The following is a 25701-nucleotide window of genomic DNA, read 5'->3' as shown; positions in this document are numbered from 1 at the left end:
TCATGGTTTTATCTCAACTAAGAAAATTACCTTAGCCCGATTCAGTCCTTTCTCCAGAGGAAAACGGTTTGGTTTGGAGAAATTGTAGAGTGAAGTGTTGAAATCTGATCAAAGAGGGGCTGTGCGTGCGGGGCGTCCTGGGAAAGGGGCTGATGTCTTACCCTGCTAGCATGATTCTCGCCATTCCTGACAAGGTGAGGAATTTCTTGTCTGTCCTTCCTGCACATGCTGGGAGGACGGTGCGGACTGGGGTGTGTATGGGGGAGAGGGTGGCGGGGGTGTTGTTTTGGGTTTTTTCTTTTGGAAACAGTCTTGGGCAGTGGTGAACTCTGCCTTTCTCTTGGTTGCCTTGAAAGTCAGTTTGTTAAACAGAAAGTGCAATGACAACTCCACGAGTGGCTTTTTATGAATGAGCAAAACAAACCATGTCAAAACGCATTTCGACTGTTAACAAAACAGCATTTTTAATGAATCTCCAAAGCTTTTGCTAATTGAGCTGCGTGTTTGAGAGCGTGGGGTCTCCCGGCTGTACGCTTGAGGGGAAAAAACACACGAGACGCAGTGGGAAGCGATGCTTTTGTGGGGGAGCGTTGACTCTTGTGCACATTGAGGAGGTTGCTCTGTCCTGGGCTCCGCACCAGGGTGGCTGCACTGAGCTGATTTAAGCTGACTCAGGGACTGTCCCTGAGCTTGGGGACTGTCCCCCTGCCTGCTCACAGCAGCACGGCCACGTGGGCTCACGCAGCTCAGTGCCTGTGTGGGCAGAGGGAAACTCGGGAGCTGGAGCCAGGGCTGGTGGTCATGTCATGATGGGGTGACGACTGGGGGCACTGGTGGGGCTGGGGACACTGGTGGGGGTACTGGGCATGGCAGTAGGACACCCGCTTGGTGCTTTTTTTCATCGCCGCAGCTTGACTGCTTTCTGAGGAGGGTGTCTGTACAATGCTCTGCACGGCCACAGCTCCCGGCAGCGTATGAGGATTGTGTATGAGAGAGTCGAAAGCTTTCCTAAAATTCAGGCTGCAGGATATTTCTTATTTCTGCGCTATCTGCAGGACTTGATGCCTGTTGAGGGGAGGCAATTAACTCAGTCTGACACGACTTGCTCTTGGTAATGCCCTGGTGCCGACACGTGGCTGCTCAGCCACCCTGCGGTGTTACCGCTCCTTGCCCCGAGTCCCTGCTCCGGTGTTGCCACAAGTGCTGATGTTAACCGGGCTGCGCTGCGATTCCCTGCCCCTCCGTTCCTCCATAACGCCGAGCGTTGGCTGTGCCCTTGCCCAGGCAAGCGCCCCACCGGCCATGGACGTTTCCAGCCATTGACGGAAAAGAAAACCCCATCGGAAGGGATTCATATGGATGTGCATGTTCGTCACTGCAACATCTGGCTCAGGGCGTCCCTAAAGCATTTAGTGCAGGGAGCTGGGAGGAAACGTGTAGACATGAATCACAGGGAACCTTCTGCTTTTTTCTTTTCCACCATTTCTTCTACTCGCCCCCCGAGCGATGCCGAAGGTGGGTTGGAGGGGGGCTGGGGGGAGGGGGGGGCTGCGGTCCCCACAGAGGGCTCCACACACTGGCCCGGGACCCCACATTTGTCCCCCCCCAGCAAACCCAGTGGGCAGCGGGTGCTGCTCGGCAGCCCAGCGCCCGCAGCGCAGCCCCAAGGCTTTGGCTTAATGAAAAGCCAATGGGGAACCTGCGAGGTAATGAAGTTTTTGCTGTTTACTACACCCGGTTAGGAATTAAAGAGGAAAAGGGCTCCAGTCGGGATGTGTAGTGGAGGTGAGAGAACAAAATGCACTGGGGCTACGAGTGAAACTGTTATGTTAATGAATCAAATTAGCAACTAGAAAAAAAAATGTTGTGGTAGACAGATTTTAAGGAAATTGGAAAGAGGTTCCAACGTGATACTTCCCTCTAATTGTGTGCAGAGGTGTCTTGATGCAAAACAAACCCATTCAGAATGGCCTCCCCGTGTTATCGTGCAAACTAACTGGGAAAAAAAAATCCATCTTATTCACAGCAAGTTTGTTTTTACTGATCTTGTGCCTCTCAATTACTTTTTAATGGTCTGCATTGAAAAGAAATTCCTGTATGCACACTTGAGAATATGAAAACACCCAAATGATAGCTTATGATTTAGTAGGATTAAAGTATTATGTATGCAGGTGTAGCACGTTTCAGGTTATTAGTAATCCAATCTATTTTTTACGACATTATGGTGTAATTTTCTGTATGAAACTTCAATATAAGTCTTCAGCTGTATCGGAACATAAACTAAAATGTTCCTGACTCTGTCACTTTTCATGGTCTTTACTTTGATTAATAAATGCAACAGGAGCTATAACGTTCTTCAATACGAGGCTACGATCATCCTTCAATCAAAACGTGTCCCTCAGCTTTTTATAACTTTTCGCAGCAATGTGTAGAGCTTGAGCAGGGGCAGCGATAGGATTCCAGCGCAACTGTGCACGGACACCTGAAAGGCTCTGCAGAAGACGAGCGTATTTTTGCTCACAGCAGCCAGCCGGTCTCCTTGGCACGGTGAGCGGCTGTGTCCTTGGAGACTTGGTGTCATGTGCCGGGGACCAGAGGGGAGACGTGTACTGCAGAACTGGACGTGGATTTGGCATCCCGAATTTCAGACAGGTTTGATCCTACTCACTGGGCACCTTACTCAGAAATAACCAATTTTCAAACACACCCGAAGTCTGGTGTGGAGCTGTACTCCTACATTCAGGCTTGTGTGGGAGGAGAGTTGAATTGCAGCGACAGACTTTGGCGTTATACCCAGTAACACAATTTTGTAACCGCGTAGTCTACAACTCGTGACAAATATAATCCAAACTGGGGCCTCGGGATGCAGCCGGAGTGCAGGCAGATGTGTGCTGTAAATCCCTATCATCCCCGCAGAAGCAGCTGAGTGAGTTTTGCGCTGCCTTTGGCCCCCACCGTCAGGAGGAATCTCCTCCATGTTCCCTCTGACCTGTCCTGCCAGTGCTGCTCAGGAGCCCCGGCCCCACCGCGCATCAGCCACGAAGGGGAAAGAACTCGCAGGCTTGCCAGGTTGGTCTGTTTTATTTCTGAATTATTCTTTACATTGTACAATATATAAAAATACAGAGTACCCCAAAAAAATTCACAGTGTCTAAAGGCAGTGATTACAGTCTAGGTCACCTTTATACTAAAGTACCATCAAGTTCAATTGCATAGGAAGGGTGATGTGCCTTCACAACAGAGTCCAGTAATGCTCTCCAGGTTTTGCTGTTTTGGGGCAAGCATTCTGTGTTCACATAGTAACTTCCCATGTATCTGAGATCCAGTATTGCATCTGCCACTCTCCCACCTCAATTACAGGCTAAATCCTATTGTTTCCAGCTCACATACCGTCCATCCTCCCTAAACCTTCCCCTATATGAATGCTCCTAATTAACCGCCTCGCTTTTAAGTATGCGCAGGTTTGGACGTTGTCTAAGGAGGGGGGGGTGTGGATGGAAACCACGCTGTGGTGCAGCTGGCTGGCTTTTACGTTGTTTGACATTTTGGTACTAAAAACATTTTTGCTGCAGTTATTAATGGCCCATCCACGCCGACCCCTGCTTGACTCCACGGCACGCGAACTACCAGCACCCCGCTCACGGAGGTTTCAGAGTTACTACAGTGCGGTGTTAATACTTTTCATGATCAGATTTGTTTAAAACCAAATGGCGGCTGGGCCTCGCAGCAAGCCAAACGCTGCTCTTGCAGCACGCGGCCCTCTCGAACAGCAGGGGTGAATTTGCAGCTGAGGCTGGAGGCAGAACAGAAAAAAAATCAAGTTCAACACCCAAACTTGTGTTGAATGCTACAGAGCACTCATATTTGTGGCTATCTAAACAGTAGGTTGCTGGGTTTGCTCCTCCAGCCGGGACTAATGCTGACACTAAAATTTCCCCAGAGGACCCAAAGGAGGAATTTCCAGGCAGAACGGCTGAGACTGGATAAGCTCCACAAGAACCCAGCTCCAGAGAGGTTTCTGTCCAGTTTTGAAGGCTCTGGCCATCAGGCGGCATCAAAATTTGTGGATTTGCTCACCTATCCCAAATCTGTTCTCGAAGCTGCCTGAAGTTTTTTTCTTAAGAAGCTTAAGGGGCAGATTCACCTGTAGGAGTCTGGGCCTTGGGCAACAGGCCTTTAAACTGATCTCTTGGAAAAAAACAAATCCTTCCAACCCGGTTTACTGGGTATTTCTCTGAAATGCCCAACAGCTCCAAAGGGTGCTGTGCCCTGCCGTGCCCGGCTGTGCACGCAGGAGGGGGCGAGGGACGGGGCCAGGACTGGATGCAGAGCCTTGGCCACTAAGGCTGGAAGCTCCAGAGACACCCAGGGCACCAGGGGCCTGACTCCCACGGCCTGGTGGCTTTTTTGGACCCCTCTGGAAACCAAAAGCCATGGGTTTGCAGAGTTTCTCTTCCCTAAATTTTGTACTAAAAAGCCTCCTAGTGTGACTCTAAGGCAAGGCTTATAATGCCGACCAATAACTCAGAAAGCAGTTGCTAACTTCTTTAAGATAGAAGACGACATTTTTCACGTTCTAATAGATGATATCTTTTCCGCTAATGGTACAATATTTGTTACTCCTACTTGCTATTTTAATTTTCTTTGCACAATTACTCCCTACTTATAATTACAAAAACAATAGAGTGATACACATGAGAGATTTGGGAGGCTTATTCAGAAAATATAAGCAGTAACAAGAATACTTTTCTTAATCATTCTTAACTAGAATGATTTAGGGGAGAATCAGCATTTCTAACTAGAAAAATCAATTTTCTTTTCAATTAAAAAATTATATTTCATTCACCTCAAAAGTTTTTTTAAACCTAATGGAAAGGATACTAGATTTTTACAGGTCTTTTTCTTCACTTTGTCCCTGTGGAATTTGAATACCAGCACTGCCTTTCTTATTCTAAGTTTCCTCTGCAGGCATTTTGCTAAATATATATATTGTGTGTGTATATATTATAAATATATACTGTATCTATCCACTGATAGATGTATACACTATTACAAAAAAAAAAAAAAAAGAGTAAGTTGTTACACAAACTTTACATTTACATTTTTTTATATATATATTTATATATATATAACTCTCCCCCCACTACATTTGGTACAAAGAATAAATCAATCTCAGCGGACATCAATTTCCTCTCCAGGTGGGCTTAACATCAGTTTAACACTGGAGGCGTCAAATTGTCTGCGTCAGACGTGGACTCCATTCCTACTCTCTGTTGATTTCAAACCAACCATCTCATTTTCTGAACGTAAGGCATTAGGAACAGTGGTGGTAAGACAATACACATTCTTCTCCTATAGTATCTGTACAGTTCACATGTTTAAGAGCAGCCCTGGCTCGTATGCTGAACATTCAAGTGCACCTTTAGAGCAACAGCACCTCTTACACTGTGGTTTGATCGGCAAGTGGTTTGTCTGTTAGTGAGCTGCACAAGTTATTTCTGCTGGGCGACAGCTGATCAAGTAAAGCCCGACAGCAACAGCACAACACAAACTGGGTAACACCGTAACGCACACCCCTTCTAGGGGGAGAAAGGCAGCCACTTCCATGGAAAAAGAAAGAACAGCTTAATGAAAGATGCTTCTGCTACATACTTTGCTGTAAGATTTCCGTCATTTTTACACATGGTATACCTGAACCCTATCCAAAGGGTTTGCAGAGAACCAGTGTCTCTAGACCAACGCAGGAACTGCCCGGGGTTCCTCTTCTCTATCTTAGATGTGAAAGAAAAAACTGTATATATAGCAACATGAATCTTTTAGAAAGCAATGCTCCCGAACTAAATGCATTTCCAGTGCACTGTAAGATGGCCTTAGGAAGAGGAAATTTTAGGAAATTTAACATGCAGTTGCAGGAGCAATTCAAGCTGCTACAGATAGCACAGACCTGATCATCGAGCTGCCGAATTACCTGGATCACAAGAATATCACTGTACATGCTGTCATTAACTTGCCACGCTTTAGAGAGCTCATAAAAAATGCAACCCTCACACCACATTAACATTGTCCTTAAAGAACTGCACTCTCATGCAAACATTAATTGAGTAATAAGCGTTCTGATTTCCTTCTTTAGCACTGTCTCGCTCTCTTCCTGGATTCTACTTTCAGCTCGAATGGAGTCTACAGACCCTTGCTGTGAGTGCCAATTATATGAAAAAGGGCTGAATCCATTTGGATGGTTGGTAGGAAGGAAAGTCTTGATGAAACTATAACCACATGCACCACCCTCGAAGCATCTGCCCTCCAATAGCCTACAAAATATCCACCTCCTGAGCGCAATGGCAGTAATGACCTATCTTGGTGAGCTGAACATTTAAATAATTTCAGCTGCTATGTAGCACTTTGGGGGAAAAAAGTCAGTTTACACTGTGTTATTCTGCAAAGCCGAAAATGGAAAAATATTTAAGGAGGGGGAAAAAAAGAAAGATTGAAAATTAAAATAATTGCAAGGTTTGACTCACTTGCGCTCCCCCCACACACTCCAGCTGCAATCCTGCCCTGTGCATGGTAATTGCAGAATGTGTCGATACAGGGAATCTTCTGAAGGGGAAGCTCGGAGGTCACTTTAATGGCTAGAGCGAGTTTGGGAGCCAATGTTTTCTTCTGACTCACATAAATTAAAGCTGGGAAATCCTGCCCCGATAGTCTAATGTAATAATTTTCAACCCCTGGGCTACATACTTGTTCAAACTACTTTAAGTCAGGATTTTCAACATTACTAAGGGGGAAGCGGAAATTCAGTGAGAGAGGGGTGAACCCGTTATGGCACGAGGCACAAGGGCATCACTCATCAAATGGGGTTTAGGGGCCTGGGAAGACCCCCCCTGCAGGCACTGGTACCTGCTACCAGTGCTCTTCAGTTTCCCTGGCGATCCTGCTTCACTCCTGCCACTCTCACCCCGGCTGCACTGCCAGCGGAGCCACTGTGACTACTTGGAGGGTCGCAGCAGGTTGCTTCAGACAAAGCTTCGAGGTCTGCATCAGCTCCTGACCTTGTTGCTTCAAATGTCAGGATACCTATTTAAGGGCATCTCTCTCTCTCTCTCTCTCTCTCTCTCTCTCTCTCTCTCTCTCTCTTCCCCTGTTCCCTCTGTTTCACCCCTCTGTTTCACCCCTCTGTTTCACCCGGTGAGACCAGAGCAGAAGCAGGATGAGCTGCTAAATTAGAAAAACAGCTGCTGGAAATGATGGGCACCACTGAGCCTAAGGCATCCTCGTGGCAGTGCTAATGACCCCACTTTATTACAAATATCCCTACAGCCTTCAATCACTGCAAACTGAAGTCGAACAAAGTAATTTAAAAAATGGGAGGCTACTTTATTCTTGCCTTCTGGTCAAACCACCATAACACAGGCTTACAGAGCCATGTTGGCTTTTCCTCACAGGAAAAGCAATATACTTGTCACGAGTAACACAGTCTTTCTTCATCTCCTACCAGCTGCCTATGTGAAAGAGCTGAGCACACAGCCCGAGCTGAGCACACAGCCCAAGCTGGGCTTCCAAACAAGCAAAGGAACAGCACTGAGAAACGGCCAGTGTCGGCTTAACAGCGAAATCTGAAATAAAGCGAAGACAAACAGGACTGCTGGGAACACGGCCGAGTCAATGGCCAAGCATGGGCATGGCAATTGCTCAAGTAAGATGCAGACGACAAAGCCAAGCTCGAGAGCACGTGGAGCTCATGCGCGTTTTGGGGTGTACTTTTATCTCATGCTCAGTATTGCGACATTCTAAAATCCTTAGCATCAGGAGTTCATTATAAATATTTAGAAACACTGAATGATAACAGCGGTGAAGTTGTTCACATTGCTAACACACTGGATGTAATTGTACATTAAGCACCAGCAATAAGTTTCCTTTTTGCCAAACAATTATGTCAGACAAACATCTGGTTGTAGACAACATGGCTTCTGCATCAAACTAATACAGTTCTTATAGACACAGTCACACACATACACAAAATTACATTTCAAGGCTGGATATACTGTTTAATAATGCTACTGCCCCAATTTACTTCAATAGCTGCAGCAGCATTTGTTTGTTGGGTTGGTTTTGTTCAGAAAAATTAAAGAAATATTGGCAAACAACACACATTACTCAGCTGTGTTACTATTTCATAGAGTACTGACTGGAAGACGCTATAAGAATGTGCAGCAGACTTTCTGGGTCATGTCAGACTATGGAAACATTCCTTAAAAATACCCTCCCCCTGCAAAGTCAGAATTATTCACTCTTTGAAAGTAAATGAACTCAAAACCAACAATAAAACGAGGAAAAATTAGCCCAAAGCATGGTGATTTCCCACAAGAAGAGCACGGCCTCTAAAGTTGCCTTTCCTGGCAGACACAATCAGGATCAAAGCTAGAACAAAAAGAGTTAACACTGTCTCAGAAAAAAAAAAGAAAAAGAACAAGCAAGAAAGAAAAAAAGCCCATGGCTCTTGTGCGGCAATCATCACATCTTTTTTTCCAGTGATATAAACATCTTTGTTTGTTAGGCACTCCAAGTTCATGTCTCCGATGTTATTCCAACATTTACTTTTCTCAGTGTCTCACTGCCTATATAATTTTCTTTTAATTAAGACTGGAAACATTCTAGAAAGCTTCTTTGGGTAATGCACTTTGTTTGTGTGTTGTTTCTCATCAGCTGAACTGCATATTACCAAAGAAGGCTGCAGAGAGTATTTCCTGTAATACGAAAAGATTCTGTTGAAGATACAGGGAACACTGCCCTAGAAAGTCACTTTTTTTTTTTTTTTTTGCATAAACACAAAAAAAAATCACAAATAAAAAAAGGGAAAAGAAAAAGAAAACATTCTTCAAGTGGTTGGCACGATGGAGTCCCGCTCGGCCTGTTTCATGAGCTGCGTGTCATCCAGTGCACCATTGCTACCCTGTCTCAGGAAGGATGCTCCTCACCAGACAGACACCCTTGCCCCAGGAGGCCACCTCTTAGAGTGCACCCGTGTGTCGTGTGCTGCTGCGTGGTGGCCACTGAGCCCAGCACACAGCCACCTCCTTGACAGCATTGGCCTCAGACAGCAGTGCTGATCTTCCAGCCATAAACAGTTGCAGTAGTAAGAGCCATCTCCAGCCAAATGTCCACAAAAGCTCTGCAGAATGGTCCATATGCATTTTTTGTCTTTGTAAGGAGATGTGCTGTTTACAAGAAATACAATTAACCAAAGGAAAAAAAAAAAAAAGACCCTACTGTACAATATTTACATCTAGAGGCTGGGCCAGTATTTGGTCCATGAAATTAATTAAAAAAATTCATATAGGAAGTGATCCAGTCCTGTAGGATCTGTCCATCATCAGCTGTTGGTAAAGGTCCTTCCAGGGGAGGCCTCGGGCCTGTAGTCATATTTGTTCAGTGTACTGGGATAATAGGTTGTTGTGTACACATTGGTTTGCTGCAACGGGTAGAAGTTGGTCCTGTCATCTGGTATCAAATTGTTCTTGTTAAGTGTCTGTAAGAGAGAAGAGAAAATGACAGGCATGGCACTGGGGTCACAGAATTACTCTTATCTACCTGCAGACACCTCCCTCTCACCTGCCTTCTCCATCACGGTCTCTGTCGCAGCCACCACCACCTTCCCTCCGGCTGGGAGAGTAAGACGGTACATCGTACTCGCTATGGGGCTAATCTGCAGGGAACCACAGCTCCTGCCAGGTCTCCTTCGGTGGACCCGTGCTCAGCTACTGCTAGGGCCAGAACCCAGAGCCTTCTCCAGGGACCTGGAGTCTCCTGGAAGCTGGCATGTTGTCTGAACATCATTGTCACACAAAACCATGCTGGGCCTACACGAAACTTGGTGATTAATGGCAGCGCTCAATCTAATCTCTTCCGAAATGCTCGTGTTATAGCCTGCGGCTCCCTCTCAAACCACTTGCCAAACGGCAGCTTTTTCTCTTTGGAAGAGCAGGTGTGCATTTACCTGATCTCCATCTCCATTGGTAGATATCCAGGTTTGGACCCCCCGATATTAAGTGTGTCACTTCTGTAAGCTACAGTATAAGTAATAAATCATGGTCACTTTTGGAAAAACTAAAATGACTTCAAAAAATTTAACAACCATGTAACAACTGTTGGCAACAACAACATAAAAATTAAGAACCACAAATGCCCTTTTTACCATAAAAATTTAGAAATAGGGTTTTTCTCCCTCCCCTCTTCCCCCCTTCTTTGCTTTTTGCAAGAATTGCTATTACTCTTCCCAGCAGCAAGCACATGTCCCCGTTCCCCCCAGGTGAAAGCCCATTGCTATGCCAGCCCTTACCTATGCACAAGGATAAAATTCCATTTGGGGGAGATGCAATAATTGTATGAAGCTTTCTCCTTTATAGTCATCTGATTTCTGTGAATTTGGCTGAGGAACATTTATGACAGTTTTTTCAACTAACCCCTGGCTTAAATTTCTTTATACTAGCAAACACTAGGTGTGTTTGCTACAGCATCCTCGTGATTGGGGCATGGCACCTTTAAAGTGGGCACCAGCATCTCTCCTGTCTGGAACAGAGAGATGGAGAGGTCTAATGAGGCAACTAGTCCTGGGACCTAATGTTTTTTCTGCCACAACCTGATGCTGCTGGGGGAACCACTTCACCTCAGTTCCCCCTTGAGACAAACAGCTCATGCCCGACCCAGCTCAGGGCAAGATGAAAATTAATTAGCCAATGCTCAAGCCCATGAAATACCCGGCTCTTTTAGCTTTACTCGACCCATCTAACTTCAGCCTCCTAAACTTCAGGCATGGGGGCTCCGTCAGCAAGGCAAGGAGAAGTCTCCTTCCTCCGTGAAGGCAGGTGCAGATGAATATTGCCTTCTGGGGGACCCCTGTCCCTTCCAGCCTTGGCAGCAGCGGGGTGACCTGCTGACAGTGGGTGCCCAACTTTTAGGAGGCTACAGTTAGGTGAGCGTGTGGCACAGTCAGGGCTTAGCCGCATCCCAACTGTGACTGCTGAAATGGTTGGAGCTACCCCTAGGCTCAAAGACAAGACCACAGGCAGTACATTTATCTCCCAATTTCTTTGTAATCGAGTAATTTCACTGCATGGGGAGGGGGAGAGGAGGAGGAAGAAAAGAAAATGCTTTCTTCTAATCCAACAGCAGGCTCACAGCTGGGAGCTGCAACTCATACAAGCTTCATACATGACATTAGGAGGAAAAGCTTTCCTATGGCGAAAGTACCCTGGCAAAGAAATTTCCCAATTGCTGAACTACCGAATGACTTTTTTGGAAATGAGCACTACCTGAAACATCTCATACATGAAAACTGGAGGAGACCCTGCCTCCTCTGGATCTGACTGTGATCTCTCCCAGCCTGGACTCTCTAAATCAAGCTCACAGCATATCACTTGTAGGAACCAATGAGAGAATTTGTATAGGCATGCTCAAAGTGATAAATATTTCCAAGGAATGAGAAGTTGTTCCCTTTAATATAGAAGGAAGAAAAGAAATGTCATGCTTCGCTCCTAGTCACCCAAAGAAATTTTAAAATAGTGTGGGCAACAGACTGCTGAGTTGTGCTGGAGGCTGGGAAACAAGGAAGCCAGGCTCAGTCCTCTGCTGCTTGCTATGCTTCCTTGGGAAATCCAATTAATTGCTCTCTGCTTCAGTGTCTTCTGACCCAGCTTGATAAAAACGATTGAGATCCCCTGTAAAATGCACTTTGCTGGGTACTACCACTGAGTATTTGGGAGAACTGCTCTCTGGTGAACAACACAGGTCTTCACACTGGCTGTGCACGATGACTGCTATCTCCTGTCGGTGTCTCTAGCCCCGGATACCCATTGTGGGCAGCGTAACCCCACGGCCACGGGCTGCCACAGCAGGAGGAAGAGGCCAGTTCCCACTGCCGCACTCCCTGATGTCTCTTGAAGGTAGTCCAGCATCTAGGTGACTTTTGGGGATGGTTAAAATTCACAACATGCCAGATTGCCACATCTGAAATTTGGTGACATCAAAATCCTGACTTTGGATGGCTCAGTACCATCTCGATCTGAGGACAAGAACCACAGGACTCTACCTTTTTGTCTTTCAGTTGGAAAATCTGTATGAGTTTCAACATGTCCCACGGCGTTTAAAACTATCCCCTTACATCAGACTTAGCATTTAATTAACACGATTTGCATTTTTTTCTCTCTCTCTTGTCTTGCTTTCGTATAACATTTAATTAGGAAAAAACCCCACAACTGCTCCTTTGCTCCTTTTGGTTTTATTTTCAATGGAGGGCTTATATCTTAGGGAAATACCTTATGAAAATGGTTTAGTGGAATTTATAATGCAATTAGCTGCAAAGAATTTGTCTCCGGAAACGCTGCGATGGCAGTACAGTCCTAAATCAGCATGATCAATGTGCACTGCCTTAACATTTCCCCCCACAAACTTATTGTCTGTCTCATTTTAATAAATAGATTATTAGGTTCCTTGGCACTAGAAATTGGTTGGTATTTTGAATAAGGGAAATTAGGCAGCAGTGAATTTTAGAGATGTACACATACATACTCATGCATACACTGCAGGAGAAGAGGTGTGCAGTCACATCACTCTGGGTGGGCTCCGATACTGTTTTACTCAGAGTTTTCACCCTTGCTCTCGTTCTGCAGTTCTTTGCTGTGACAGTATGGACATGGCCAATGACTTTCCCTTTGGAAAATATTCCCCCAATGCCATAAGGGTTATGCTGTCATGGTCAGAGCCTCCTGACAACTTGACTTCACTGGAGTTAATGTGGGGATGAAAACAGCCTGCTGCACCCATAGCTGTTCTCACCAATATTTATCAGTCCCAACGGGAAAGGCCAAGAGTCGTCACCACCACACAGCTATAGCCGACCACAAAAAATAACACAGACCTGACCCTTGCTCGCTGCCCAACTCCTACAAGGGCCTCTTCACCTCAGCCACCTCTGAGCCAAGTCCCCACTATAACAGTGGCAAAGAAGTGGTTGCTGAAGGCAATGCTCAGTAAGTCCTTTTAGAAGGGACAATCCTTCAGTGCTTTTGCAGGGACTTACCTGTGGCTGCACAAACGAAGCTGGCTAAGGCAGCACGGTGAGCACTAGAGCTCAGGCTGTCCTCAGCAGAGGTTTCAGAGAAGGAAGAAAAACTTGCCTTTGCTGCCTGAGCCCTTCTGCACCACCCTCCTGCACCCTTCAGGGTGATGTGTCAGTCATCTGAGCACTCACCAGACCTCACTGATGACAATTTTCCTGATACTCAACCTGTATTTTCCCTTTCTTGTTGCCTGCTTCCTCCCCATATCAAACACTAATACCTCCCTCTGCCTGCAGCTACAACCTCTTAGGACTGGTTGCTGAGTAAGCAGGATCCGAAAAGACCAAAAGCCTGATTGACGTCTACTGCTGAAACATCACTTGGTCCAAAATCTCTGTGCCATACACACGATGTATTTCAAACACTGAGGGAAACATTTCAGGCCCTCATTTTGGTCCTATCCTGCCTTGAGAAGAAAGAAGCTTCTGGTAGTTGTGCAAGCATAAAATTCCCCATGCAAAAGTGAGGTCAGATCCGAATCTAATATGAAAACCTGCGGGATATGCTTAGAAAAAGTGCTCCATTCGACTAATAACTAGAAACTGAACATTCATCAATCAAATACTTTTACCTGCTTCTTCCCTTCCCGTATGGACCATGCCATCCTGGCATATTTGATACTTGTTTCTTCTGGTCTCTTCACCACTAACCTCAATTCAAGAACCTGTTAGCAGAGGGTAAGCCACCAGCACGCACTAACCCAACCAACTGGATCACTCAAAAGCAGGTACAACTTCAACTGCTTTCTTTAAAAGACCCTTTATTATGTTGCATTAGTATATGAATAATATATAAAAAAATTTCTCTGACCCAGGAACTCTGCTTTGTCAAGCAGGGATGTTTTCAGACAGACTGAGATGGATATGGTTTTAAGAGCCATGTAAAATAGCAGCAGCTTTCTCCATTGTATGTGATCTCTCAACTCATCACAAGGTCCAATCTTGTTGCCAGTGAATTGCATGTCTATGCCAAGCACAACAGAATCCTGAGTATTTCAATATTTGTAGAAATATACAAACATTTTGTTATCACTCTTGCTATCGTATTAGTGATTAGTTAGAATTGGAAGTGTCTGAGGGGAAAGTTTACAGATATCCCCCCTCGTGTGCTGCTCTGCCTGCTGGTATTCACACTGGACATACACTTGCAGGCTGTTTATCCCAAGGTAAAGCCAAGCATCGGATGTGTTAAACATGACTGCATTATGCTGTATGCATACATTCAATTTTGTTCAGCTTTCTCCATTGATATTTTTAGCCTAAGTCATCATTCAGATTTTCCATTCGTTACTTTTTCTCCAGCAACGCCTTGCCACTACTCCCCCAAATCCTGCCTCTGCTCCAAGTCATTAAGTCATAAGCCACTGACCGACTTGCTTACATTCTCCCAGATGTATCAAAACATCTTCATGCACAACAGCATGAGACTTTCAGTACTACTCCCATCCTACAGCTGCATGTACAAGCTGTATAAACACTTCTTACACACATAAACAGATCAAATGTTTCAATTTTCAATAAACAAGCGAGAAAATGTCAAACCTTGATTTTAAAAGGGGATGAACATCTCCTCCCTCCTCAATTAAAATAAATTCCATGTAGTTTTTGAGAAGCTAAAGTGAAAAGGACGCTTCCAGAGGCATCTGACACACATACGACTAACACCAAAGTAAGGGCCATAAAGTAGTTCCCACAGGATGACATGCAGTGGCAAGATCTCCTGAATCTTCTCACGTGGAAAGCACTGAGGTTTCTGGAGCTCACCATTCTCTTTGAGCTCCAGGTCTTCTTTTCTGTTTTGGGGATGGTATGGGGGAACAGTCAAGAAGTTTCCCAAGCCTTTTGTAGCTTAATCTTCATCAGCTATCCAGCACCACAGTCCCTGTGAAGTCAATGAGCAAGGACAATTTCCCACAGCCTCACAGTTTCTCCGCTATTTCTCTGTCAACAGGAGCTATTTCAGTTCATCCACCATCCACTCATGACACTTTCCTCTTTACAAAGGTAAAAAGAAGAAAGAAAATGCTGGGTGATCTTCCTGGGCAGCTTCCAACCACCCTGTCTAGCATTTATGGTTGTTATCACCACTTTGACCTCTGAAGAGGCTGAACAACACAGTGTGCCCCTTTCCAACAGACATGAATCATGAGGGATGTGTCGCCTGTGCCAGGACTGACTGCATAGTTGGAAGTTTCCATCTTGCAAGTTTGTTTGTAATGTTGAACGTCTCAGCGTACTACAACAAAGACAAAATTGCCCTTTCTTTTGTCACAAAGTAAGCGCAGGCACTAAGGATCCAAGGGTAACAACTCCAATCACTGCTAATCCTAGTCATCCACTGTGGACAAATGTCTAAAATTAGGGTCCTGTAGTCAACCCATTCCTCTTAGCAATATCCGAATGAAGCCTTTGTGCATCTTGCATCCTGCCTCTGCAAAAATCAGGGACAAAATTCCCACTGAACTCAGTGGACAATTAGTCCTAAAAGAATTCAAGTAGCGTTTCCAATTTTCCTTGGAACAGCATCCAACAGACTTCCTGTAGCAGCAGTGGGATGGCTATTACTCCCTCTCATCCCCCAGGAAAACGGTGGGATAAGAGAATTGTGGAACGACATAAGGAAGTCAAGATCCATCATTTAGCTTCTTTTGTGCTCCTTTGTTTGTTTCTTGCAGTGAAATCGGATTGAGCAAAATGCCTTTTTGATGCAGATGAGCTGTTTTATGGAGCTAGCCATGCCTCTCGTTAAAGGATGTTACTTTTTGTGTTCTAGGAACATTAGCCAAATTACTTAGGGTTGTGGATATATATTAATATTATGAAACATTTCCCACAGCTTGTCCATCTCTGGAAGTACCAAGGCAGAGATCTCAGAATGATAATTAACCAGTATATTTGGAAATAATTAGCATAATAATTACATTTCAACAAAATAAACCATACAACTAAAATAACCTCTTTTGGCAATAATTGACACCAGGAAAATAAATGACGTCTGGCCCACCCACGTGCTCCCTTTCTTCTGATCCACCGGATGCCGCAACACTGCTGTGCCTCTCGAGCTATGCATTGCAAATGACCCCGGAAAGACGGAAAGTTGCCAGAAAGACCTTATGAGACCCATGTATTTACTGCAAGCTACGAGCGATTTTTAAGACTTTAATGATTCTTCTTTCTGATCTTTCTTAAAAATCTGCTTAGTGTCTTACATTAAACAAACTATCTCACCTGATGCTTTTATAAAATCTCTTGAGCTCTGCCTGCACTGAAGTCAAAGGTAGCAGTGGCCAGGGTTTATGTATTGAGTTTTTTCTGATGAATTCAACAAGGCTGTTTGCAGGATTTACAGTGGAGTGTAGATGTACAGATGAGGAACCCATTTTCTATATAAGAAGGTTTTTCCTCTCAAAAAGAGATACAAAAAAATCCCACTGGGACACTAAACTTACGATTGCATGTTCTTTTTGGGTGGAAGATTAGCATATTTTTAGATGGGAAATTCTTTGTTCACTGTTATTGGTAAATAAATTAAACCACCCCCAAATGATGGCAGCATCTGTAGATGTGCTTAGGTTGACAATGGAACTAACATTCAACTATAAGAAAATTAATAACTACAGTTTTCTATAGCTGTTTGAAAATAGCTATTTTATCCGTATACTTAGAAGGGAGTGAGGTTATATTACTGCCATTTTAAACTTATAAAAACCTTCAGAGTTGGCAACGTAAAGGACCATTGTCAGAAAGATGCTTTGGCACATCTCCGACTTTAAGCACACGAGTAAGATGACAAAACAAACTGTATGAAATAGTAAGGCAAACTGAAGTGAGTCCCTGCTTAGAGCTAAATCCAGGTTTAAGTATTTTTCTGAACTGGACACCGAAGTCCAAGGAGTCAGTTGAAATCTTCCCACTGGCAAGTGCAGGTGTCTAGCCTAGAGCTTGCTATTTATTCCTGGCTTGCCAGTAATTTGGTGGTGGCAAACACTCATGACGTGGTGTCCAGACACAAAAGAGGAATTCAGGGCTGCCCCAAGCTGCTTCCCAATATAGCTGATACACAGGATATAGCAGACATGATCTCAGCTGCGTGGGAAGGTGTAAACTGTCTCCTTGCTGCACTACTATGCTTCGATGTATGTCCTTCCTCCCCCCTTTTTGGGTCCGTCACATATACTATAGTGTTACTACAGAGGCTCATCAGTTGAGCTATGGCACCTGCCCTTGTGCATGCTCTCGTACGCAGACTAACTCACCAGAGGTATATCATGGAAAGCAACTCTGTGGAAAGGGACCTGGAAGTCCTGGTGGGCAACAGGATGACCATGAGTCAGCTATGTGCCCTGGTGGCCAAGAAGGCCAATGGCATCCTGGGGTGCATCAAGAAGAGTGTGGCCAGCAGGTCGAGGGAGGTCATCCTCCTCCTCTACTCTGCCCTGGTGAGGCCACATCTGGAGTACCGTGTCTAGTTCTGGGCTCCCCAGATCAAGAATGACAAGTAACTGCTGGAGAGGGTCCAGCAAAGGGCTACAAAGATGATTAGGGGACTGGAATATCTTTCTTATGAGGAAAGGCTGAGGGACTTGGGTCTTTTTAGTCTGGAGAAGAGAAGACTGGGCCGGGGGGGGGGGGGGAGGGGGGTGGGGTAGGGTGCAGGGGGGGGAGGATCTTATTAATGCTTATAAATATTTAAAGGGTGGGTGCCAGGTGGATGGAAACAGTCTTTCTTCAGTGGAGCCCAGTGATAGGATAAGAGGTAATGGGCATAAACTTGAACATACGAAGTTCCATCTAAATATGAGGAGGAACTTCTTTCCTTTGAGGGTGGCAGAGCACTGGCTGCCCAGAGAGGTTGTGGACTCTCCCACTCTGGAGACATTCAAAACCTGCCTGGACACCATCCTGTGCAACCTGCTGTAGGTGACCCTGCTCTGTCAGGGGGGTTGGACTAGATGATCTCCAGAGGTCCCTTCCAACCCCTATCACGCTGTGATTCTCTGACTGCCTCCTAAAACTAAGTTTCACAGTTCACACTGGGTGCAGATAATCATCCAGAGAAACTGGGCTTCAGTTACTGGTGGTAACTAGCAAAGCCACAGTGACCGGCTGTAGGTCTGGCCGGGGAAGGCAGTTCTCACTGCCTCGTTGCAGTTACATTGGAATAAGCAGCCCAGAGTTTTCAGACGGTCTCAGAGCTGCTTATTCTGGTGAATTACCAACACAAGTCATGCAGTCTGGTGCCAGCCCACAGTGCTACATTTAGACTGAGAATTGCAAAGGTGTAACTGCAGTGGTGCAAAAAAAAAAAAAAAAGTAGTAAAAATAGAAATAAAAGTAAAAACTGGCCTAATTTGCCATCTGCTAACTCCGTTCAGTCTCTTATAGTCTTATTGCTTTCCAAGTATCTCCCGCCCTCTAAATAGCTGCTTTTTGATTATTTTCCTCAAGATTGCTTTGTTTTCTCCCCATGCTGCATCTCACCTTGTTATTTCCCCTCTACATTTATAACCTCCTCAGGTCATTTTCCATTATTTCTATGGCAATGGCTGGGTTTTTTTTGACACACCTCCCAATTTAATATCTTCTGCTAGTTTAATTAACACACTGAATGCACCCTCTCCAAGCTTGTTAATGAAGATATTAAATAAAGCCAAACCTTGCATTACTGCTTGCAGTGCCCCAAACAACTCCTCCCCATAGCCCCGTATGTTCCCATTAACGATTGCCCGATGTTCACAGGCCATTAGCCAGGTTTCAATCTCTGCAGCAGCGTTCCTGTCCAAGCCAATTTCTACTTACACGTCACAAGATTATTTAAGACACAAACTCATCCTCTTTTCTTTAGCTGTATAGACCAGTGAAGCTACGTTTTTAACCAGATGAGAATCTGCCCTTGTGCAGCTCAGTCTTGAGCTTTCCCTTCATCCTCTAATGCTTGAAAGTCTGTGCAAAAAGTGATCATGTTTGATTTCTTTCTGCTCAGCATTACAGTCCCGGCTCAGCTGTCAATTCAGCCCAACCACCTTTCATTTCATCAGGGTATGTGACATGTTGCCTCTCAAATATTAATTCAGCTTTCCCTGCATATTAACACTGACACAGATTTGTTTCAATGAGTTTCCATCACTGTAACTGAAAGCACGGTTGAGTCAATCCCTTTTGTTTCTCCTGGTTTCCCTCTCCAGTATGGCCCCAACTCTGCCAAACTTTAAAGACCAAGCGGGATTTAACACCCCAGTGATATGCTTTGTTGAGTGGAGAAGGTGCAGGCGTGCTCTATCGATTGTGGGCCTGTGTGATTACAGATAGTTTCTCTTATCCCCAAATCCAACTGGCCTTTCCCACACAGACTTACTGGAGCTACTTGTGTCTTTAGTGCATCAGACTTTGGTAGCTTAACAGTGATTCAATTAGCTGGGAGGAAATTGGCCTGCTTTCTTACAAACGCTTTTGTGTTACCTTTGCATTTCATGGCACTGGGGGTTTGCCCAAGATCCATGATATTTATAAAGGTAATTGGACTTGTTCATTAACTGGTTCTCACGGACTCTGGGATACGGTCCATCTAGAATCCTTCATCCACAGATTTTCAGTTCTTTCCTTTATTCACATGCTTTGTGCCAAATCTCAGGACGATGTTAGAGCTGACTTAATGAGGATTCCCCCAGCTATAGGGGAATGAAGGCAGAACTACTGCTTACCCTACGCCAAACCTATTGTGCATATATAAATCATGCACCAGGGAAAGGTGGCAACAGATGTAGTGTTGCTGCAGCCTGTGCAGCCTGAGCCGTGGCAGCAGCCAGCACATCCTCAGCAGCCCTGAGCTCTCAATTGCTCTTTAGAACAGGGTGGTCATGGTTCAGGAAAAAACAGCTCAGGTATTTCAGCTGTCATCTCTCAGAGTTGCCAAACACGTTCTGGACATTGAGCTCTAGTTCTGCATACTGACACGGCTATCGTTGTTTTGTATGTATGCAGCTCTATTTTTTTATAATTCTACTTAAAATTCCTTTATTCACTCGTGGAGCTAGTCCAGGTGAATAGGAAGGCAGCTCCACTCCAAGCGTACCACAAAGGTTACGTGTTTTCTGGTATCTATCGTTTGTCCAATATTATCCTCTCCCTTTACTTTAGCTCCCTGCCTCTTTCATGGCTCCCTTCAAACTCTTCTGCAAATACATAATTAATTCCTCCTGCACATCTTGGAGGCACTGAGGATTTCCCAGTTCATCTAATGCACATAACACTGCCAGCCAGAGCTTCATGGAGACAAGGAAGGAAGAACCACTTCAAGCACCTGGACCAAGGGAGAACTGTTAATTTCTAGCAAATGAGGCTAGGGTACATTTGCAATATCCCTCTTCTGACCAGTAGAGGGAAGTCATGTAAATACACAGCAGTCATTGCAGTGCGATTTTGTTATTCCTATTCCTGCAGTTTTTCTTTGTTTAATTCTCCTTCTTCCAGCACAGGTGTGTGTGTGTGTGTGGGGGGGGGGGGGGGGGGGGGGGCAGATGCACGTCAACGCCAGAGACATTAGGAAAGGCAAAAATTGCAAGAAAAAGGTAGTATCAATTATTAGATCAATTAGTGTAGCTGGGAAAATCAGATAAACTTTTGAACACATCTGTCTGTCTCCAGGTCTGAAATAGAAGCTCACATGTTCCAAAACCTGCCAGCTTTTTCCAGCTATACTCATTGATCTAATTAAAAACCAAACAAAACAAAACTTGTCTGCCTACAAGCCTGTCTTGCCTGCACCCACAGATTATCACAGCTGCAGTAACACAACCCCAAAGAATGGCTAGTGTGAGCATCCATGACAGCTACCCTAGTCTGTAAGAAGGCAGAGCATGGGCCATATATATTCCTGACCCGGGTGTAGAGGAGACATGCCTGGTCATACGAGGAGGAGGAGAGAAGGCTGAGCCAACAAAGAACAACATGACAGAATGAATGTGAAGCATCTACCCCCAGTGTCACTTGAAACTGCCCGGTATGGCTTAAAGAGGAAAACAAAAAGTCACCCTAAAAGCTGAGCTCTCTCAAAATGGTGAGGGAGGCAGAACAATGTGGATTCCCACCCCACAGTGAGTAGCACCAGCTCTGCGAAATCATGAAGGGTTTGTATGAAAAGCAGATGGAGCAGGGACCAGTTCCCGTTGGGAGACCATTGTGAGTAGCTGTTTAGCATCCCAGAGGAAGAAGGAGCAAGGAAACATTCAGATCCGAACTGGCAGTTTCCCCTACTCTTAAATAACGTATCTATGAGAGGGAGATATCTGTGACTTGCACACAGCAACCCGCTGAGGCACTGCTGCCATGGGGTGAGGACACCTCCAGGAGACGCACATGACTCTACAGGCACAATCATCCCAGGACAGCCCCACCTCCAGGCATGCTTGACTGCTCAATTTGACTCGACCCAATGATACAAAGAGGAGAAAAGACACTAATAGATTTTGACTGAGACGCACCACTTAATCCTTTTTTCCCCATCAGTAAGCTCTCTTGCCTTCCCTTCCTAGCAGGCATTATGTAAATTGAGAGTCCCCTGAAGTGATATTTGCGACTGCAGGATCACACAAGAAAGGGCACAATGCTCCTTTGCCAATACAACCCCCTGCCCCTACTATTCTTTTTCAAATAATACTATACTCATGGTAAGTACTAAAAATATGTACTCTACCATTCAAGCACTTAATGTTCTTAAATGCCACTTTATTCGGGGGAAATAGTCTTTGTTAAACATGAAATTCACTGGGAACAAAATTTATGTTTCAATCTGATCTACTATATTTTTATATATATATATATGTATTTATTTTTTCCAGCTGATTACATCAGCTAAATCTCTCTCTAAAATGCCGTGTTGCTAAAGCAAACACTTAAGGGAGGCTGTTGATAACTTATTGATGATGTTGGGTATCATCAACTGCCGGCTTATGTCTGAACTTTACAGCCACTTCCTGGGGTTTGAATGATGCACAGTGAAAGGGTCACTGGGAAAAGAAAAAAGCTTCTATCACAGTGCTACCAGTGTATGTGCTGTGATCACTACAAATAAATGCACTAGCCAATTTTAGTTGAAGTAGCAACATATCAAATTAAGCGATAGGACACTGAAGTCCTAAGTTTTCCACGGCAGAGAGAAACAAACATCCTCAGAGACCAAGGCTGACTTAGATAAACATTCCTCTAGGGCACCTGACAGCAGTTAAAGCTCATTTAAACTTGAACCACTGGCTGTCTCACCGCTATAAAAAGGCGTGATTTTCAGCGACGGTGAAAATGACCATCACCAAGAGAGAGACATCTAAAAGCCATACAGGGATCCACTTTCCTATACCCTGAGCTTTATTTCCTTTTGCAATGTTGGAAAGCACACCAAGCGCCCTGTTGTTTTATTCAGAAAGAGTCTTCTTCCAAAGACAGAATTGGTTTCTGTTTCATAACCCTCCGTGTTGATATTTTATTGCTATGAATTATTTGGGATTAGTAATGAAATGTGGATCACAGAGTCCAGAGTCCTTTGCAGAAGATGTCTGCTTTGCACAATTATTTGATTCTCAACAGCATTGTTCTCATTTTATTAAAAAATATTCAGTGTAGCTTCTAATTTATACAGAGTCCCAAGTGATCTACTGAATATTTCTCCCATTTTCTGGTAGCTGCATTTGTATTTGCTGCATAATTTTGGGCAAGTGCAGGACTCAGAATCCTACTCAAGTTAATGTTTATTGTTCTGGTGTCCTCCTAGAAACTTCAGGTATCAGGTGATATTGATCAGGTGACCAATATTTAGCCTCCCTCTTTCAATGCCACAGCCTGCAATCTCACTCAGTTCTCACCTCATCTTCCCTCACAATAAATTTGCTCATTGACATAAATGACTATCTTCCTTGAGCACAACTTTAGTGTCTGGCCCTGAGCTTCTATGAGAGCAGCAGCGATGCCCAGAGCCGATGCAATGCTCAAGTGCTTCCCCAGCTTATCTGAGGCATCGGTACAGAAAGAGTTTGATTGTGTGACTCATGACTAAAACTGTGTTTAAGGAAGAAAGGACAGGGAGGTCTGTCCAGCACAATCGAGAAGAAAATGTGCAGAATCATCATCACAACCACCCTGCAAACTTACATTTCTCACTGATCCCATCTGGCCTGATCCAAAGGCCACTGGATTTTGGATTTGGACCAACGTGCAGATTCCTTTGCCTATCCAAATCCCGTGTAGGATAAAAAGTTGGCTCTCTTTATTGGCAGAGGATTTAGCAATAGGAAGAAGTTCAGTCCAAAGCCTTTCTCCATGTGTGGCTGTTCCAAGACCTCCTAATTCACAAGGGCTCAACCTTGACCCTACATCCTCCCGCTTCTACTGCAGGATCATCCGGCTTTCCATCAGTGTGACGCTAATGAGTAACTTACATGAGTAAGTCACCGAGCAGATGAAGCAAGACGTTAAAAAAGAGGATCCCCTCTCTGCTTTGATAGCCAGTTATTAACTAGTCGGTGTGGCAGTACTGGAAAGGTTGTAGGTGGTTCTGTAACCCATCAGGCCAAAACGTGAAGAGCAGATAATTTTTATTTCATTATGCTCATGTTCTGCACAGTCTTCAATATTGTCAGAGTGCTGTATGAACTTTAACCAATTAATGAAACATGAACTGCTTATTAGGTGACCCAAAAGGTCTCTCCCCTACGATCTGTGAATAACAAATCAAAATCAACGTGCTGCTGGTAAATGTATATGCATGAAATCTTTTAAGACATCATGGCTAAAATAGCTAATAATAAACCTCACGGCATTCTTGAGAAAGCAAAACAGGAAGGGAAAAGAAGCCAGCAAAAATACAACATTCTTCTGCAAAATACTGCCTAAGCAAGTTAGCATCAGCTAAATGATCAATAGGTCACCGTTATGTATGATATTTACATCTGATCTGCATTACTGCATTGCTGTGCTGAAATGTCCAACAAGGCTTATATCAGCTAGCACTTCCTTCATTAAAATCTGCCTTCATATAAAATTCACCTTGATTTATGAGTTTGCATTCAGTGCTGTACATTTGAATGTAACACTGCCAAACTTTCTACTGTGTTCACCTGCTGGTTGGAGAGCAGAGATATTTCAAGATGAAAACAAACTAAAGATGGTTGCAGAAGGCTTATTATTATCAAAGAATGGAAAATAATAGACTTGTGCATATGCTCAGCCTTCTGCCTACCGTCATGTCACTGTGTATTATCATTTTCTGTTACTGAAAAGTAGTCTACACACCATGTATTTCCTTAATCATGGATTTATTAACTCTTTCACACACACACACAAACCTACAACGATTTTGCTTTCATTCCCTCAAAATGTTGAGGGAAGTTTTCTTGGTATCTGCTGAATAGAAATTTTCTTGGGTTTAGAATCTGTAATTTCAGGTGTCTTCACTTTCTTTCATACGTACACATTTTAAATTCAGGTGGTCCCACATCCAAGCTCAGTCCAGGCCTTATTTTCCAGAAGGTGAATTTTAGTTCTTCCATCATTTGAATGCTAATTGTGTAGCATCACAATAAAACCACACATGTTCCTTGAAGGCATGAAAAACTCCCTCCTGACCCTTAGAAAAATCTGCCAGTTATTCCTAAATATAAAGCTGGCTAATAACAAGTTCTGTAAGTAATTACACAGCACAGAGCACACACAGCCTTCCTCTTACTGCACTCACGCTATATTCTTCAAGGGAACACTGAGAAGTGGCAAATTTGTAGTATTAAATGAGAAATTTTCAGGCAAGAGTTTAAGAAAGCAGGGCCAATAGAAAAGATGACCATAAGGAAATATTCAACAGGAATAGAGATAAGGGTCTTAACTCGATAAACAGATTTTACCCTTCCTGTAAATCTCTGCCTCATTCACCACTCTGAAAGAGTATGACTTGGAGTTCTTCTCAGCAAGTAGCCCCTTGCTCCTAAACATTTAGTTTTGGTCTGTCCAATGACTGCAGATTTATGCAGTCGAACTCCTTCACTTCCTAACATTCTATAAATAAGTCCCATCTGGTCTATCTCTCCTTGCGTCCAAGTCCCTTCTCCCCGCAGCCTAACTCATACAGTCCCAGTTAGCTAATGCCTTCCTTTAAATAAACTAGACTTTTCAAAACTTGATCTAATGCCTAGGCTCTTTATGTCCCTCAAAAGAAGACTCTTAACAGCTGCTCACTGTTACTACACACTAGATCAAGTATTCAGAGATGGATCGATCAAAGAGGTCAACTCCCTCCTGATACTACATTAACTAATCTGCTGCTATTTTAAACTTTTCTTAGCTTTGTTATTACTTCTACTCCACTGCACCACTTGGCATAGACATATTGCTTTTCATAATCCATTTACCCAATTGACCAAAATCGTTCTGCGAACAACTTCATTCTTCTGAATTTTAACTGTTCTCCCTGTTTTAGCATCATATGATAACGCATGATAGCACAACATAAATCACGAAGAAAATGCTAACACAAAGCCAACCGTGTAACTACCTGCTTTTGGCCACAAAAATAAATTTGCCTCTTTTCTTCACTGTTTGCTGTGTAA

General features: G+C 44.2%; 1 protein-coding gene across 1 annotated transcript in view; it reads right to left on the bottom strand.

The window, feature by feature from the left end:
* Positions 1-9370: 9370 nt before the first annotated feature.
* SEMA5B (semaphorin 5B) overlaps positions 9371-25701 on the bottom strand; it is a gene marked incomplete at both ends in the record, with an annotated part of 136669 nt that continues 120338 nt past the window's right edge. Inside the window, one exon of the mRNA XM_082484342.1 lies at positions 9371-9526. Within this exon, the coding sequence (XP_082340468.1) occupies positions 9371-9526 (156 nt within the window). The remainder of the gene's footprint in view (positions 9527-25701) is intronic.

This window comes from Vanellus vanellus, assembly GCF_965231255.1.
Source record: "Vanellus vanellus genome assembly, chromosome: 5".
Taxonomy (NCBI): Eukaryota; Metazoa; Chordata; class Aves; order Charadriiformes; family Charadriidae; genus Vanellus; species Vanellus vanellus.
The sequence above is the reverse complement of the archived record's forward strand: the minus strand, read 5'-3'. Positions and strand labels throughout refer to the sequence as shown.